Genomic DNA, 17,708 nt, shown 5'->3' on the forward strand with positions numbered 1-17,708 from the left:
CAAATAGAAAAAGGAGTTGAAGAAGTCAATGAGGAAAGAATGCCTTAAAAAGCATAAGTGGCCAAATGGAAAAGGAGACCCAAAAACTCACTTGAGAAAATAATTTCCTAAAAATTAGAATGGAGCAAATGGAAGCTAATGACTTTATGAGAAATCAAGAAATTATAAAACAAGACCAAAAGAATGAAAAAAAAGAGAAGACAATGTGAAATATCTCATTGGAAAAACCAGAGGACAAAAGAGAAATTGAAAGAATCCACCAATCAGCTCCTGAAAGAGGTCACAAAAGGAAAACTCCCAGGAATATTATAGTCAAATTCCAGAGTTCCGAGGTCAAGGAGAAAACATTGCAAGCAGCCACAAACAAATAATCCTGTGATTGTGTAAAGACAATCAGTATAATAGAAGACCTGGCAGCTTCTACATCAAGGTACCAGAAGAATATGACATTCTAGAGGTCAAAGGAGCTAGGATTAAAACCAAGATTCACCTACCCAGCAAAAATGAGTATATGACTTCAGGGAAAAATGTATCTTCAATGAAACAGAGACCTTTCAAGAATTCTTGATGAAAAGAACAGAGTTGAATAGGAAATCTGACTTTCAAATACAAGAATCAAGAGAAGCATGAAAAGGTAAACAGTCAAGAGAAATCATAAGGGACTTATTAACGTTGAATTGTTTGCATTCCTACATAGAAAGATGGTATTTGTAACTCATGAGACCTTTCTCAGTATTAGGGTAGTTGGAGGGAATATGTGTGTGTGTGTGTGTGGGTGTATGTGTGATACACACATACATACACATATATTTACATATATACATACAGATGCATGCATATATACATATATATACATATACATACAAACACACATATGTAGACAGAGGGCACAGAGTGAGTTGAATATGAGGGGATGATATCTAAAATAATAAAATTATTTGGAATGAGGAATATACTGAGAGAAGGAAAAAGGCAGAGGTACAATGGGGTAAATTATCTCACACAAAAGAAGCAATAAAAAGCTGTTACAATGAAGGGGAAAGGGGGGAGATGAGAGGGAATGAGAGAATTTTACTCTCATCAGATACATACTCAACATACATACTCAGTTGGGTATGAAAATTTATTTTACCCTACAGAGAAGTAGGGGAGAATGGGATTAGAGAAACGTGGGGGGGATGATAGAAGGGAGGGCAAATGGAAGGAGAGGGTAATCAAAAGCAAATACTTTTGAGGAGGAACAGCGTCAAAGGAGAGAACAGAATAAATGAGGATAGGATGGAGGGAAATACAATTAGTCTTTCACAACATGACTTTTATGAAAGTGTTTTGCATCACTACAAGTTTATAATCTATATCAAATTGCTTGCTTTCTCAATGAAGGTGAGTGGGGAGGAAGGAAGGGAGAGATTGTAGAACTCAAAGTTCTAGAACTGAATGTTAAAAATTGTTTTTACATGCAACTGGGAAATAAATAGGCAATGGGTCACAGAAATCTATCTGGTCCTACAGGAAAATAGTAGAGAATTGGATAAGAGAAGGCGGGGGGTGGTGGTGATAGAAGGGAGGGCAGATTGGGGGAAGGGGCAATCACAATGTACACTCTCTTGGGGGGAGGGGAGAGATAGGGAAACAATTTGGAACTTAAAATCTTGCGGAAGTGAATGTTGAAAATTAAAAATTAATTATTTAAGGAGAAAAAACCAGTTTTAGATCATTGTATTGCTGAAAATAGCTAAGTTATTCATAATAGATCATTATACTATATAAATATACCATAAATATATTAATATTACAATGTTCTCTTGGCTCTGCTCATTACACTTTGAATCAGTTTATGCAAGTCTTTACATGTTTTTCTGAGAGCATCCTGATCATCATTTCTTAAAACAATAGTATTCCATCACAATTATATACAACTTCTTCAGCTATTCCACCACTAAAAGAGCTGACATAAATATTTTTGTATACATATGTCATGTTCCTTTTTGTTTTATATGTCTTTGTGATACAGACCTAGTAGTAGTATAGTTTGGTCAAAGGGTATGCATGGTTTTATAACCCTTTGTGCATAGTTCCAAATTGCTCTCCAGAATGTTTGAATCAGTGTACAACTTCACCAATAGTACATTAGTATTTTATTTTCCCAAATACCCTACAACATATATAATTTTCTTTTTCTGTCATATTAGCCAATCTGATAGGTGTGAGTTAGTAGCTCAGAGCTGTTTGAATTTGCATTTATTTCATTAATAGTGATTTAGAGCATTTTTCCATATAACAATAGTTTTGATTGTTTTGTATGAAAATTGTCTGTTTATATCCTTTGCCATTTATCAAATGAGGAATAGTTCTTATTTCTATAAATTTGATTTAGTTTTCTATATGTTTGAGAAATAAAATCTTTATCTGAGAAACTGATTGTAAATACTTTTTTCACAATAATGACTACCAACTATGTATTCCCCTCCATTTTATTTCTCCCCATTTATCCTATTCTCTCTCCTTTTACCTTGTACATTCCCAAAGGTGTTTTGCTTCTGACTTTTATCTTCCCAAAGCTGCCTGCCTTTCTATCAGCTCCACATTCCTCTTCACCCCATTACCTTCCCTTCATCTTTGAGCCAATAGCAATGAGTGTAAGTTTCATGAACTCCTTTTCTCACTTCCCCCATTTTCCGCTCCATTGTAAAATTTCTTTCAAGCCTCTTTTATGTCAGATAATTGATCCCATTTTACTTCTCCCTTTCCCCTTCTCCCAATGTATTCTTGTTTCTAATCCTTTAATTTTATATTTTTAGATAATCCTAATCATATAATCACATTGAACTCACAACTTTGCTTTTTTTTAAAAAAAGAGAAATCTTATTATTATTTTCTTTCTGGAGAGGGGAAGGCAAGGCAATTGGGGTTAAGTGACTTGCCCAAGGCACACGACTAGTAAGTGTTAAGTGTCTGAGGCCAGATTTGAACTCAGGTTCTCCTGATTCCAGGGCCAGCCGTCCTGACACCTTTGCTTTTTATGTATATTCCTTTTAACAGCCCTAAAATTAAGGAAGTTTTTAGGAGTTATAAATATCATTTTTCCATGTAGGAATATAAACAATTTAAACTTATCAACTTCCTTTGCTTTTCTGTTTATATTTTTTGCTTCTTTTGCATCTTGTATGTGAAAGTCAATTTCTATTCAGCTTTGCTTTTTTTTTTTTTTTCTCACCAGGATGATGCTTATAAATCCTCCATTTCACTGAATGTCAATTACCTCCTCACCTCCCCAGAAGGATTATGCTCAGTTTTGCTGGGTAGGTAATTCTTGGTTGTAATCCTAGCTGTTTTGCTCTGTAATAACAAAGTCTTCTGATCTTTAATATAGAAGTTGCTAAATTTTGTGTTATCTTGACTGTAGCTCCATGATATTTGAATTGTTTCTTTTTGGCTGCTTGAAGTATTTTCTCCTTTCTCTAGGAGGTCTAGAATTTAGATATAATGCTCCTGGAAGTTTACATTTTGGGATCTCCTTCAGGAGGTGATTGGTAGATTCTTTTGATTTCTGTTTTATCCATTTGATCTAAGATATTGAGTCAGTTTTCCTTGATATTTCTTGAAACATAATGCTTAAGCTCTTTCTTTGATCATGGCTTTCAGTTAGTCTAATAATTCCCAAATTATTTCTCCTGGACCTTTTTTCCAGGCAAGTTATTTTTCCAAAAAGATATTTCACATCTTCTTCTATTTCTTCATTCTTTTTATTTTATTTGATTGTTTCTTGATGTCTCATAAAGTCATTACCTTCCATTTGCCTAATTCCCACTCTTAAGGAATTAATTTCTTCAGTGAGCCTTTGTACCTCCTTTTCCATTTGGTCAATTCTACTTTTTAGGTAGTTCTCTTCAGTGAATTTTTGTCTATCTTTTTTCATCTGGCAAATTCTGCTTTCCAAGGCATTCTTCTCTTTGGTTTTTGGAGGCTCTTTTACCATCTGGCTTATGATATTTTTTTAAAAACATTATTTTTTAAAGTATTTTTTGAACCTCCTCTACTGAGCCATTGACTTTTTTTCATGATTTTCTTGCATCACTCTCATTTATCTTCCCAATTTTTCCTCTACCTCTCTTACTTGATTTTTAAAATACTTCTTGAGCTCTTCCATACCTGAGACCAATTCTAATTTTTCTTTGAGGCTTTGGATGTAGGAATTTTGACATTGTTGTCTTTTTCTGAGTGTGTGTTTTGATTTTCTTTATCAGCATAGTAGCTTTCTATGACCAGATTATTTTTCCTGTTGTTTGCTCATTTTCCAACCTATTTCTTGACTTTTAACTCTATTCTAAAGTGTAGCTCTGCTTCCCAAGTGGAGGGGAGCACTGTTAAAAGCTACAAGTTTTTTTTTTATTTGTTTTTGTGCAACTGTTTCCAGATATAATTATGGGGACCTGCACATTTTTTACTTTTCCATGTTGACATTATCTAGGGAGAGGTGTGTTTACTATTGTCCAGAACTGTGCACTGGTCTGTGAGCAACCACAAGCACTCTTTTCAACATTGGAAATCTGACCAAGGTCCCTGCTCCCCTGCAGTCACATGTTTTCTGTGCTAATGCTTCTCCTTACAATGGGACTAAGACCCAGGACTGTCACACAGACCCAAGTAGAGGCAATGCAGAGTCCTACCCCTGGTGCCAACAAGGGGACCTCAGTAAAACTCCTTCTGACCCCTTGTCTCATCCCTTTACCATCTGTGGACTGAGAGGTCTGGACACCACCACTGCTGCCACTGGTTCAGTCACTAGGTTTGCTGGGGCATAGTTGCACTGGCTGTACTGGAACGTAGTCCTCTCTCACCCTGGTGTCACAGACCTTTCCTGTAAACCTTTTAAGTTGCCTTACCCTGGAAAGTTGTTTTACTTTGTCATTTTGTGGGTTCTGAAACTCTAGAATTTTTTTCACTTCACTACTTAAAGGTATTTGGAGGGGTCTGAGGGGGAGATCAACTGAGTTCCTGCCTCTACACCACCATCTTGGCTCCACTTTGATAGTTTTAATTTCTTTATCTGAAAACTGCTTTTTCATATCCTTTGACCATTTGTCAATTGGTGAATGACTTGTATTCTTATAAATTTTATTCAGTTCTCTATATACTTTAGAAATGAAGCATGTATCAGAAATATTGTCTATAAAATTATTTCCTAGATTTCTGCTTTCCTTCTAATCTTGGTTTCTTAATTTTCTTTGTGAAAACCTTTTTAATTTGGTGCAATGAAAATCATTGATTTTGCATTTCATAATGTACTCTATTTCTTGGTAGTCATAAATTGTTCCTTTCTCCATGGATCTCACAGGTAAACTATTCCTTGCTCTCCTGATTTGCTTACAGAATTATGTCTAAATCATGTATCCATTTTGACCTTATCTTGGAATATGGTGGTATGAGTTGTTGTTCTATGCCTAATTTCTGTGATACTATTTCCCAATTTTCCCAACAATTTTTGTCAAATAGTGAGTTCTTTTTCCAGAAGCTGATATCTTTGGCATTATCAAACAAGAGAATACTATAGTCATTGGCAACTGTGTTTTGTGGACCTAATCTATTCCACTGATCCACCATTTTATTTGTCTTTGTTGATGAGTGTGAGGTTTTTATGCCCTAATACATGGTCAGTTTTTTATGTAGGTGCCATTCACCATTGAGAAGAAACTATGTTCCTTTTTATTCCCATTCAGTTTTCTACAGAGGTCTATTTTATCTGACTTTTCTAAAATTCTATTTACCTCCTTAACTTCTTTTTTTGTTTATTTTATGGTTAGATTTATCTAGCTCTGAGAAGGAAAACTTGAAGTCCCCCACTAGTATAGTTTTACTGTCTATTTCTTTCTGTAACTCACTTAACTTCTCTTCTAAGTATTTGGATATTATGCCATTTAGTACATATATGTTTAATATTTATATTATTTCATTTTTCTATGGTTCCATTTAACAAGATGTAACTTCCTTCTTTATTTCTATTAATTGGATCTATTTTTGTTTTTTTTTGCTTTGTCTGAGATTAGGATTACTACCCCAGCTTTTTTTTTAACTTTAGTGAAGCATAATATATTCTGTTCTAGCCATTTACATATACTATGTGTGTATCTCTTTACTTCAAAAGTATTTCTTGTGAACAATATTTTGCAGAATTACAATTGTTAATCCACTCCACTATCTGCTTCTGTTTTATGGAAGAGTTCATCCTATTAACATTCACAGTTATGATTACTGTGTATTTCCCTCCATCCTATTTTCTCCCCATTTATACTTTTTTCTCTCCTTTTACCTTGCCCCTCTCTCACCAGTGTTTTGCTTCTGACCATTGCCTCCCTCAAGATGCCCTCTCTTCTATCAGCCCCCTTCCCTTTTCTTTCTCCTTTCCCCTCCTACTTTTGCCCTTCCTACTATCAGTACCCCCATTTTCTTTCCCCTTCTACTTCTCTATAGGGTAGATAAATTTCTATACCCAATTGAGTGTGTATATCATTCCTTCTTTGAGTCAAGTCTGATTAGAGCAAGGTTCAAACAATTCTCACCCCTCCCTTCTTTCCCTCTACTGTAATAGGTTTTTTGTGACTCTTCATGTGATGTAATTTATCTTGTTCTGCCTCCCCCTTCCTCTTGCCACAGTAGAATCCTTTTTTTCCCACATTTATTTTTTTTTCATATAGTCACATCAAAGTCAACTTATAGCCAAACCTTCTGTCTATGTATACTCCATTTAACTACCCTAACACAGATACAGTCCTCAAGAGTTACAAGTATCATCTTCCTGCGTAGGGATATAAAAAGTTCAAACTTATTGAATAGCATCTTGTTTGTTTGTTCTTGTTTCCCTCTTTATATTTATCTTGATTCCTGCATTTGAATATTAAAATTTCTATTCAGCTCTTGTCTTTTCATAAGGAAAGTTTGGAAGTCCCCACTTCATTGAATTTCCATCTTTCCTCCTAAAATATTATGCTCAATTTTGTTGGGTAGTTGATTCTTGGTTGTAATACAAACTCCTTTGCCTTCAAGAGTATCATATTCCAACCTTCCCCTTCAATCCCCTCACAATCCTTTAATGCAGAAGCTGTTACGTACTGAGTCATTCTGAATGTGGTTTCCAGATATTTCAATTGTTTCTTGTCCTCATGTCCTTACCTCCCACTAGCTTCTTTTGTATCAATTTTCCCCCTTTATGTCTTATTTGTATGAGAGAATTACTTCTTTTTATCTCTCCCTACAATTTTATTTATCTTAAAATCATGCCATCATACTCAGCTCAGACAAGACTTTTCTTTCAAACTACCCAAATAATGATGAGAATCATAAGAGTACTGCTAATATTTTCACATATACAAAGCAAACAATTTGATCTTATTGAGTACTTTATAATTGGTCTTTAATGGTTTACCTTATATTTCTCCTGGATGTTAAATGTCAAGTTTTCCATTAAAGTTTTGAGGATTTTGTCACCCTGAAAGTCTTTCAGTTTGCTAAATGTCCTATTTCTTCCCCTTCCCCCCCTTTCAGGACTGCACTTAACTTGGCTGATGAGTTACCCTTGGTTGTAACCCTAGCTCTTTTGCTCTACAGAATATAGTATTGTAAGTCTATGGTCCTTCAGCATAGGAACTGCTATATCAGTTGTTTTTCAATGACATATTTTATATTTTCATTTTTTATATTGTTGGACTGATTCTTGATGTATCATAGAGTCATTAGCTTCCACTTGCCCAATTCTAGTTTTTAATGTACTATTTTCTTCAGTTAGCTTTTTTACCTCCTTTTCCATTTGGCCAATTTTGCTTTTAAGGAGTTGTTTTTTCAGTGATTTTTTTTTTATCTGGTCAACTGAATTTTTTTAAAGAATTGTTTTCTTCAGTCAATTTCTAGCCTTCCCTTTCTGAATTGTTGTCTCTCTCTTCCATAATTCTCATTTCTTTCCCCATTTTTTCCTGCTGTCTCTATTTGATTATTAAAATCCTTTTTTAGGGGAGGAGGCAAGATGGCAGAGTAAAAGTATGGACTCACCTGCTTGCTCATAAATTTCTTCAGTTACCTCTAAAAAGTGAATCTGAACAAATTTTAGAGTGGCAGAATATACTAGGAGACAGAGCATGACAGATTTCCAGCCTAGGTAAACAGAATGGAAAATGCTCAGGTAGGATTTGTTGAGCTGGGGGGTGTGGGGTGGCACATGAGGGAGTACAGAGTGCTGCATGTTGAGTGTGTGGGTTGTACCAGCACTGACCAGACCAAAGCAGAGATAGAATGAGGCTGAGGAAACTGATTCACCAACCACAGGGGCCATTCTCAAACCTCTCACCACAGGGCAAGGGTCAACAGTTGGGTAAGACACAAGTGCAGGTCTGGCCTTGGTCAGTGGAAGTAGCAACAATTACTTCTGGAACTAGCAGTCCACAGTCTAGATGCTTAAAAATCATCTACCTGAACTTCAGGAGTCAAGATGGCAGCGTAAATCATAGGTGCTCCCATCCCCTCCCCTTTGACCTTGAAAAACCCAGAGAATATTGACCCAATGTAAAATGTTGAAATAGAAAAACCAGTGAGATGTTTGGGAAATCTACAGGGAGGGTGTGGCTGTGTTGAGGCTGAAGGGAACCAGTGCAAGACAGTAGGTATCTCAGTAGGAGATTCTGAATCCCAGGTGTTGGAGCCAGCAAGTACTAACACCACAACTCCAGGTGTATCTTCACACAGCCAAGGGAATTGGTAAACACCAATGCAGTCTGGACACCCCACAGCTGAGCCTGCCTGAACCCAGGGGCATGGAGGTGGCCATCTGAAGTGGTCACAACACTCCTCCCCCACACGTCAAGCTCTGAGCTTCAGTGTAACACTGGGGAAATGCAAAAAGTCCTGGCCTTGGTCTCAGTCTAGACACTCAGAGGCCACAGCACACAAAGCCAATAAAGAGGCCCCTAACTCCCAATCTAAGAAATGTGGGTCAGAGCCCTCTGTGTCCCAGAAGCAGAGATCCACTTTAAAAGCCAGGAAATAGGTAATCACAATGGGCAAAAAAACAAATTAGAAAAACAAAGGCATGAGAATCCTATTATGGTCAAAGGGAAAAGCAAGGTACACATTCCAAAGAGGTCAGCATTGATACTATAGCCAAATTTGAAGCCACAAAAGGGGATATGAACTGGTTTCAAGCCCAAAAAGCATTCTTGGAAGAGCTCAGGAAGGATTTTAAAAACCAAATTAAAGAGGTAGAAGAAAAACTGACAAATCACTTTAAAAATACAATTGGCAAAGTAGGAAAAAAATTCACTGAAGAGAATAACTCCTTAAAAAAAAGTATGATTAACCAAATGGAGAAGGAGGTACAAAACATAACTGGAGAAAATAAATCACTGAAAGTAAAAACTGGTCAAATGGAAAAGGAGGTTCAAAAACTAAGAAAAATTAGAATTAGACAAGTTGAAGTGAATGAGTCAAACAAAATCTAAAAAAATGAAAAAAAAAAAAACAGAAGAAAATGTAAAATATCTCATTGGAAAAACAAGTGACCTGGAAAATATATCCACGAGAGAGAATCTAAGAATTATTGGTCTACCAGAAAGCCATGATGAAAAAAAGAACCTGGAAAATACCTTCCAAGAAATCATCAAGGAATACTGTCCTGAGGTTCTAGAACCAGAGGGTAAATTTGTCATCAAAAGAATTTACCATTCACCTCCTGAAAGAGATCCCAAATTGAAAACTCTAAGGAATATTATAGTCCAATTCCATAATTATCTGATTAAGGAAAAAATACTGCAAGAATTCAGAAAGAAACAATTCAAATATCATGGAAATGAAGTCAGTATCACAAAGGACTTTGCAGTTTCTACATTAAAAGATTAGAGGGACTGGAATATGATATATTGTAAGGCTAAGTAGCTTGGACTACCACCAAGGATCAACTACCCAGTTAAATTGAGCATAATCTTTCAGGCAAGGACATGGTCATTCAATGAAATAAGGGACTTCCAGACCTTCCTGATGAAAAAGCCAGTACTCAATGGAAAACATGATCTTCAAATACAAGACTCATGAGAGTCATACAAAGTAAACAGAGAAAAAAAATAAACATGCACACACACACACACACATACACACTTGTTATTTAAAAAGAACAAATTGTTTACATCCCTATATGGGAGGATAATATCTATTAATTTTTAGGATTGTATAATCATTACAACACTTAAAAGGGATATACATAGATAGAGGGTGTGGGCATAAATTAACTGATGTGATGATAAAAAAAACCTAATTAAGGGGTTCAAAGGGATTGTAATGGAGGAAGAGGAAAGGAGGAGAATGAAAGGGGCAAATTACATTACATGAACAGACACAAAAACATATTATAGTACTGGGAAAGAAGGGAGGGAGATGAATATTATATGAGATTTACTTTCATTGATTTTGGTTCAAGAAGGGAATAACATACTCAGTTAAGTATAGGAATTTAACATGAAAAGACACAAAAACTTATAGTAGAGGGAACAAAGGGAGGGAGAAGAGCATTGTTTGAGATTTACTCTCATATTTCAAGGAGGGAATAACATACTTTGTTAAGTATAGAAATCTAACACACCCTACAGGTTGTAGGAGAAGAAAGGGGAAAGAAAAGGGCAGGGGCTGTTAAAAGGAAGGGAATAAGTAGTAAGAGAAAAGGGTAGATAAAGGGAGGGGGGCTGATAGGGAGAGAATATTGAGGGAGGCAGTGGTCAAAAGCAAAACTCTTGAGGAGGGAAAGGGAGAAGGGAAAAATGAAAGCATAAATGGGGGTGGAGTGGGAAATAGGATGGAGAGAAAGACACAGATAGTAATCATAACTGTGAATGCTAATGGGAAGAACTATCCCATAAAACAGAGACAAATATTTAAAAACCATAATCCTACAACATGTTGTCTACAATACATGTGAAACAAGGGGATACACATCAGGTAAAGGTGAAAGCCTGGAGTAGAATATATTTTGCTTCAACTAAAGTAAAAAAAGCAGGGGTAGCAATTCTAATCTCAGACAAAGCAAAAACAAAAATAGATCAAATTAAAAGGAATAAGGAAGGAAACTATTCTACTAGAAGGTACCATTGATAATGAAGCAATATCATTACTAAATATATGTGCACCAAATGGTATAGCAACCAAATACTTAGATGAGAAGTTAAGGGAGCTAGAGGAAGAATAGATAGTAAAACTATACTAGTGGGGACTTCAACCTCCCCCTCTCTGAAATTGATAAATCTAACCTTACAATATATAAGAAAGAAGTTAAGGAGGTAAGCAGAATTTTAGAGAAGGTAGATATGACAGACTGATGGAGAAAACTGAATGGTGATAAAAAGTAATATACCTTCATCTCAATGGTGCATGGCACATGTACAAAAATTGACCATGTACTGGGACATAGAAGCCTCACAGTCCAGTGCAGATAGGCAGAAATATTAAATACATCTTTTTCAGATCATGATAAAAAAAATTATATGTAATAAAGGGCCACGGAAAGATAGACTAAAAAGTAAATGTAAACTAAACAATATTATTCTAAAGAATGAGTGAATCAAACAACATATTATAGAAACAATCAATAACTTCATTCAAGATAATGACAATAATGAGACAACACACCAAAAATTATGGGATGCAGTGAAAGCAATTCTTAGGGGAAGTTTTATATCTCTGAATGCATACATGATTAAAATAGAGAAAAAGGAGATCAATGAATTAGGCATGCAACTGAAAATCTAGAAGAAGAACAAACTGAAAATCCCCAATTAAATACTAAATCAGAAATACTGAAGACCAAAAGAGAGATTAATAAAATTGAAATTAATAAAACTATTGAGCTAATAAACAAAACTAACTGCTGGCTTTATGAAAAAAAAACAATAAAATTGATAAACCTTTAGTCAATATGGTTAAAAGAAAGAAAAAAAAAACAAATTACCCATATCAAAAATAATAAGGGTGAACTTATATACAAGGAAATTAAAACAATAATTAGTAATTATTTTGCCCAATTTATATGTCCATAAATTTGACAATCTTAGGTAAATGAATGAATATTTACAAAAATATAAATTGCCCAGATTAACTTAAGAGGAAGTAAAATACTTAAATAATCCCATCTCAGAAAAATAAATTGAACAAACTATCGTAGAACTCCCTAGGAAAAAATCTCTAGGGCCAGATGGATTTACATGCAAATTCTATCAAACATTTAAAGAACAATTAATTCCAATACTTTATTGATCTTTGGGAAATTTGGAGAAAAAGGAGTCCTATCAAATCCTTTTTATAATTCAAATATGGTACTTCTACCTATATCAGGAAGAGCTAACACAGAGAAAGAAAAGTATAGGCCAATTTTCTTTTTTTTTTTTTTTTTTAAGCAATCAGGGTTAAGTAATTTGCTCAAGGTTACACAGCCAGTTATTTCTGGGTGTGGTGCTGAGTGTCTGAGCCCGGGATTCGATCTCCAGGTCATCCCAACACTGGAGCCAGTGCTCTTACTCGCTGTGCTACCTGGCCGCCCCTAGGCCAATTTTCCGAATAAATATAGATGCAAAAATTTTAAATAAAATGTTAGCAAAAAGATTATGGCAATTTATCACAAGAAAAATACACTTTGATCAGGTAGAATTTATTCCAGGAAGGTAAAGCTGGTTCAAGATTAGGAAAACCATCAGCATTTTCACTCATATCAACAACAAAACTAGTAGAAACCATATTATTATCTCAGTAGATATAGAAAAAGCTTTTGAAAAAATACAACACCCATTGCTATTAAAAACACTAGGGAGCATAGGAATAAATTGAATCTTTCTTAAAATGATAAGTAGCATCTACCTAACACCATCAGCAAGTATTATATGTAATGGCGATGAGCTAAAAGCATTTCCAGTAAGACTGGGGGTGAAACAAGGATGTTCACTGTCATCCCTGTTATTTAATTTGGTACTAGAAATGTTAGCTATAGCAATAAAAGAAGAAAAAGAAATTGAAGGAATTAGAAGAGGCAAAGAAGCAGATGATATGATGATACACTTAGAGAATCAAGTAAAAAAACACTACTTGAAATAATAAATAACTTTAGCAAAGTTGCAGGATATAAAATAAACCCACATAAACCCTTGGCATTCCTATATATTTCTAACAAAGCCCAACAGCAAGAAATAGAAAGAGAAATTCCACTTAAAGTTACTGTAGACATTATAAATTATTTGGGAGTTTACCTGACAAAGCAAACCCAGGAACTATATGAACACAATTACACTTCACACAAATAAAGTCAGATCTAAATAATTGTAATAAAACATCAGTTGCTCATGGTTAGGCCAAGCTAATATAATAAAAATGACAATTTTACCTAAATTAATTTGCCTATTTAGTGCCACTCCTATCAAACTACCAAAAATTATTTTATAGAGCTAAAAAAAATAATAACAAAATTCCTCTTGGAGAACAAAAGGTCCAGAATATCAAGGGAATTAGTGAAAAAAAATGCTAGGGAAGGTGACCTAGCCACACCAGATTTTAAACAGTATTATAAAGCATAATCATCAAAACCACTTTTTACTGACTGAGAAATAGAGTGGTGGACCAGTGGAATAGATCTGATAAACAAGACACAGTAGTCAATGACTATAGTAACCTACTGTTTGATAAAAAAGACTCCAGCTTCTGGGATAAGAACTCACTATTTGACAAAAATTGCTGGGAAAACTAGAAAACAGTATGATAGAAACTGGGCATAGATCAATATCTTCCACTGTATACCAAAATAAAGTCAAAGTGGGTTCATGATTTAGAAATAAATGCTGATACTATAAGCAATGTTGGAGAGCAAGGAATAGTTACCTGTCATATTTAAGAAGGGAAGAATTTATGACCAAAGAAGAGATAGAGAACATTATGAAATCCAAAATGGATAATTTTGATCACATTAATTCAAAAGTTTTTGTACAAACAAGGCCAATGTAACCCAGGTTAGGAGGGAAGTGGAAAATTGGGAAAGAATTTTTACAACCAGTATCTCTGATAAAGGCTTAATTTCTAAAATATACAGAGAACTGAGTCAAATTTATAGGGATACAAGTCATTCCCCAATTGATAAATGGGCCCTGGATATGAACAGGCAGTTTTTAGAGGAAGAAATTAAAGATATCTATAATCATATGAAAAAGAAGCTCTAAATCACTATTAATTAGAGAAATGAACATCAAAACAACTCTTAGGTATTGCATCACATCTGTCAGATTGGTTAATATGACAAAGCAGGAAAATGATAAATGCTGTGGGAAAACTGGAACATTAATGCATTGTTGGTGGAGTTGTGATCTGATGTAACCATTTTGGAAAGCAATTTGGAACTATGCCCAAAGGCCTATAAAAATGTGCCTACCCATTGACCCAGCAATACCACTTCTAGGGCTATATCCCAAAGAGATCATACAAATGAGAAAAGGACTCATACGTACAAAAATATTTATAGCAATTCTTTTTGTGGTGGCAAAGAATTGGAAATCAAAGGGATGCCTTTCAATTAGGGAATGGCTAAATAAGTTGTGGTATATGAATGTAATTGAATACCATTCTGCTATGAAAAAATGAGGACTAGATGGACCTCATAATAACCTGAAGCATCTTATATAAACTAATGCTGAGTGAGAGGAGCAGAACCAGGAGAACAATTACAGACACATTATATCTGTGATGACTAACTGTGGTAGACTGGGCTCTTCTCAACAATACAATAAGACAACTCCAAAGGACTCATGATGGAAAAGGCTATCTATATACAGAGAAAAAATTATGGAGTCTGAATGCAGATTGAAGCAAATTACTTGCTCTCTCTCATTTTCATTTCATATCGTTTTGTTTCTCCTTCCTTGTCGTTCATTCCATTGGTTATAATTCTTCTTTTACAACTTGGCTAATGTTTAATGTGAGGCTATATATAGAATCCATATGAGATTGCATGTCACCATGGGTGGAGAATTTGGGACTCAAAAAGTTGTATAACTGAATGTTGTAAACTAAAAGTAAATGCATTTTTTAAAAATTCTTTTTGAGGGGAGGCCAGGTAGCACAGGAAGTAAGAGCACTGGCCCCAGAGTCGGGATGACCTGGGATTGAATCCAGGCTCAGACACAGCACCCATCCAGAAACATGTAATCTTAAGCAAGTTACTTAACCCCAATCGCTTTAAAAAAATTATTTTTGAGATAGTTGAGTTTTCATGAAATCTCCCAAAAGTCTTTCCTCTTCCTCTTCCCTTGCGCCGTGCTAGGTAATCATTTAAAATGGTGAGGTACTTTCTCAATTCAAAGAACCTCACAAAATCATGCAAGTCAAGGGGGTTCAAATCTCCAAGTCTACTTCAAGAATATCTGTGAAACAGCCCAAGCTATCAAGGGCATGCATATCCGAAAAGCTACCAAGTATTTGAAAATTGTCACATTGAAGAAACAATGTGTTTCCTTCCATATATATAATGGTGGAGTTGGCAAGTGTGCCCAGGCTAAGCAATGGGGTTGGACACAGGGTCGGTGGCCCCCAAACAGCACTGAGTTCTTGCTGCATATGCTTAAAATTGCAGCAAGTAACACAAAACTGAAGGGTTTAGATGTGGATTCTTTTGTCATTGAGCATATGCAGGTTAACAAGTCTCCCAAAATGTGGTATACTTACAGGGCTCATGGCCAAATCAACCCATACATGAGTTCTCCTTGCCATACTGAGATGATACTTTCTGAAAAGGAACAAATTGTTCCTAAACCAGAAGAGGAGGCTGCTCAAAAGAAAAAGCTATCCCAGCAGAAACTGAAGAAACAAAAGCTAATGGCATGAGAGTAAGTATGACATTAGAGTGCAAATAAAAGTGAAATGAAAACATTTGTTACAGTAAAAAAAAAAAATCCTTTTTGAGCTCTTCCAAGAAGGCTTTTTGGGATTGTGACAAATTCATATTCCCTTTGGAGCCTTTGCATGTAAGCATTTTGACATTGTCGTTCTCTTCTGAATCTGTTTTGATCTTTTGTATCGCCACAGCAGCTTTCTATGGTCAGGGCTCTTTTTAAGTTTTTTGTTCATTTTTAAAAGTTGAGTTCTACTCCTAGGGTACAGGGGACACTGTCCCAAGCTTCTCACACTGGGGGCCAGTGGTCTTTTTACTGGCTTTCTGTGTTAGGGCCTCAGGTAATTGCAGCTTGCCCACGACACTGGAGATTACACAGCGTGGTTGTACCTGTTGTGCCCTGGACTCTAGGACTGGCAGTTTGCCTTCTGTGCTAGGGCTGGAGCCTCAAAGCTGGCTTGCTATGCCACTGGCCTGCTGAGTCAGGAGTGAAGAGCCTCGGTCACTGATCTGCTCTATGGCTAAGAGCCTCCCGTTGGCGTGCCCAGACACCATCTGCTCTAGGCTGCACTGCCCTTTTATCCAAGTGACAGGCCTTTCCTGAAGTCATACTAAGTTATCCTAAGTCGGAAAATTGTTTCGCTCTGTCCTTTTGTGGGTGTTGTCACTCCAGAATCTGTTTAGAGGCTTGATTTAATATAGTTTCCAAGGGAAGCTGGAGAGAGCTTAGGCAACCTCTGTGCTTCTCTCCATTTTGGTTTCTCCAGACATTTCAGAAAATATCAAAAATAATGATCCACTCTCTGCTCCCATCTCCTATGTCAATACCTTTGTACTAACTGTCCAGATATAGAAGGCCTTGTCATTTCCAACTCTTAAAAATCAGCAAGTATTATTAATTTCCTTCAGTGTGCAAGGGATTGTGTTAGGTGTTAAAATACAAAGAAAAATATGAAATAGTCTCTGCTTTCAAAGAATTTATATTCTATCATTATGCTCAGCTTAATGCTCAGCTCAAGGAGCATCCCCTCAGAATCTTCCACATTTCTTTATCTATTTACACATTATATTCCTACAAAGAAGGTAGGCTCCTTGAGGGCAGAAATTGGTTTTCATTTTTGTCATCTTGTCCATGTAGCTAAGGTATGGCTAGCACAATGCCTTGTATACCACAGTCACAACAAATACTTAATATGAATTGCATTATTCTAGTGTAAAAATCAATAATGAATTTAAATGAAACATACAAACTGAATGTTTACCCCCTCTTCATAGAGAATGGTTGGTAAAGAAAAATTTAGGTGTTTGACCTCTAACAATTCCACCCAAACAGACACAAATGAAAATAACTCAAACAAGTATTAAGAGCTTCTAATATAGACACTATAAACAATTACGGAGAGGTCCAAAGGATTTCATCACATCTCATTGTTTTCCAGGGATTATACTCTCATATTGGCAATATTAATGAATAAAAAAGCAGGCAATAATTTCAAAAAAACATACACACACTTCATATTGTTGTAACACTTGAAATACTACAAAGCTTTTTCTTCGATAATATAAGGGAACAATTAGGTATTTTTGAACCAGGTTCAATTCTAGTGATTAAGAGAAACATGGAACCCCACAGGTCCTTAGGCACTCAGGATATCCAGGGACACCCTGTATCCATTTCAAGAGCTGAATGGAACCATGGGTGTAGGAGAGGTGTATAGTTGCAATAGGTTGCGGTAACTGATGTCCCAGGGACAATACTGATGGAGAACATTTTTCATAAGGCACAGGTCCACGGTTACCACATAGAAGAAGCATGCTC

General features: G+C 35.7%; 2 protein-coding genes across 3 annotated transcripts in view; one reads left to right on the plus strand and one right to left on the minus strand.

The window, feature by feature from the left end:
- Positions 1-17,708, minus strand: part of CHRM3 (cholinergic receptor muscarinic 3) — a 669,187-nt gene that overhangs the window by 195,482 nt on the left and 455,997 nt on the right. The gene's annotated exons all lie outside the window — the stretch shown is intronic.
- LOC138143223 (large ribosomal subunit protein uL22-like) lies at positions 15,374-15,885 on the plus strand. Its single transcript, XM_069064459.1, has one exon. The coding sequence runs from the start codon at positions 15,451-15,453 to the stop codon at positions 15,880-15,882; it is 432 nt and encodes a 143-aa protein (XP_068920560.1). The 5' UTR covers positions 15,374-15,450; the 3' UTR covers positions 15,883-15,885.

Source organism: Petaurus breviceps, unplaced genomic scaffold (assembly GCF_028583685.1).
Source record: "Petaurus breviceps papuanus isolate PSGF00001 unplaced genomic scaffold, PetGlider_PUasm1.0 90633, whole genome shotgun sequence".
NCBI lineage: Eukaryota > Metazoa > Chordata > Mammalia > Diprotodontia > Petauridae > Petaurus > Petaurus breviceps.

Excerpts from the sequence above, each read along its gene's own strand:
- LOC138143223 (XM_069064459.1), top strand. The coding sequence starts at position 15,451 with ATGCATATCCGAAAAGCTACCAAGTATTTGAAAATTGTCACATTGAAG.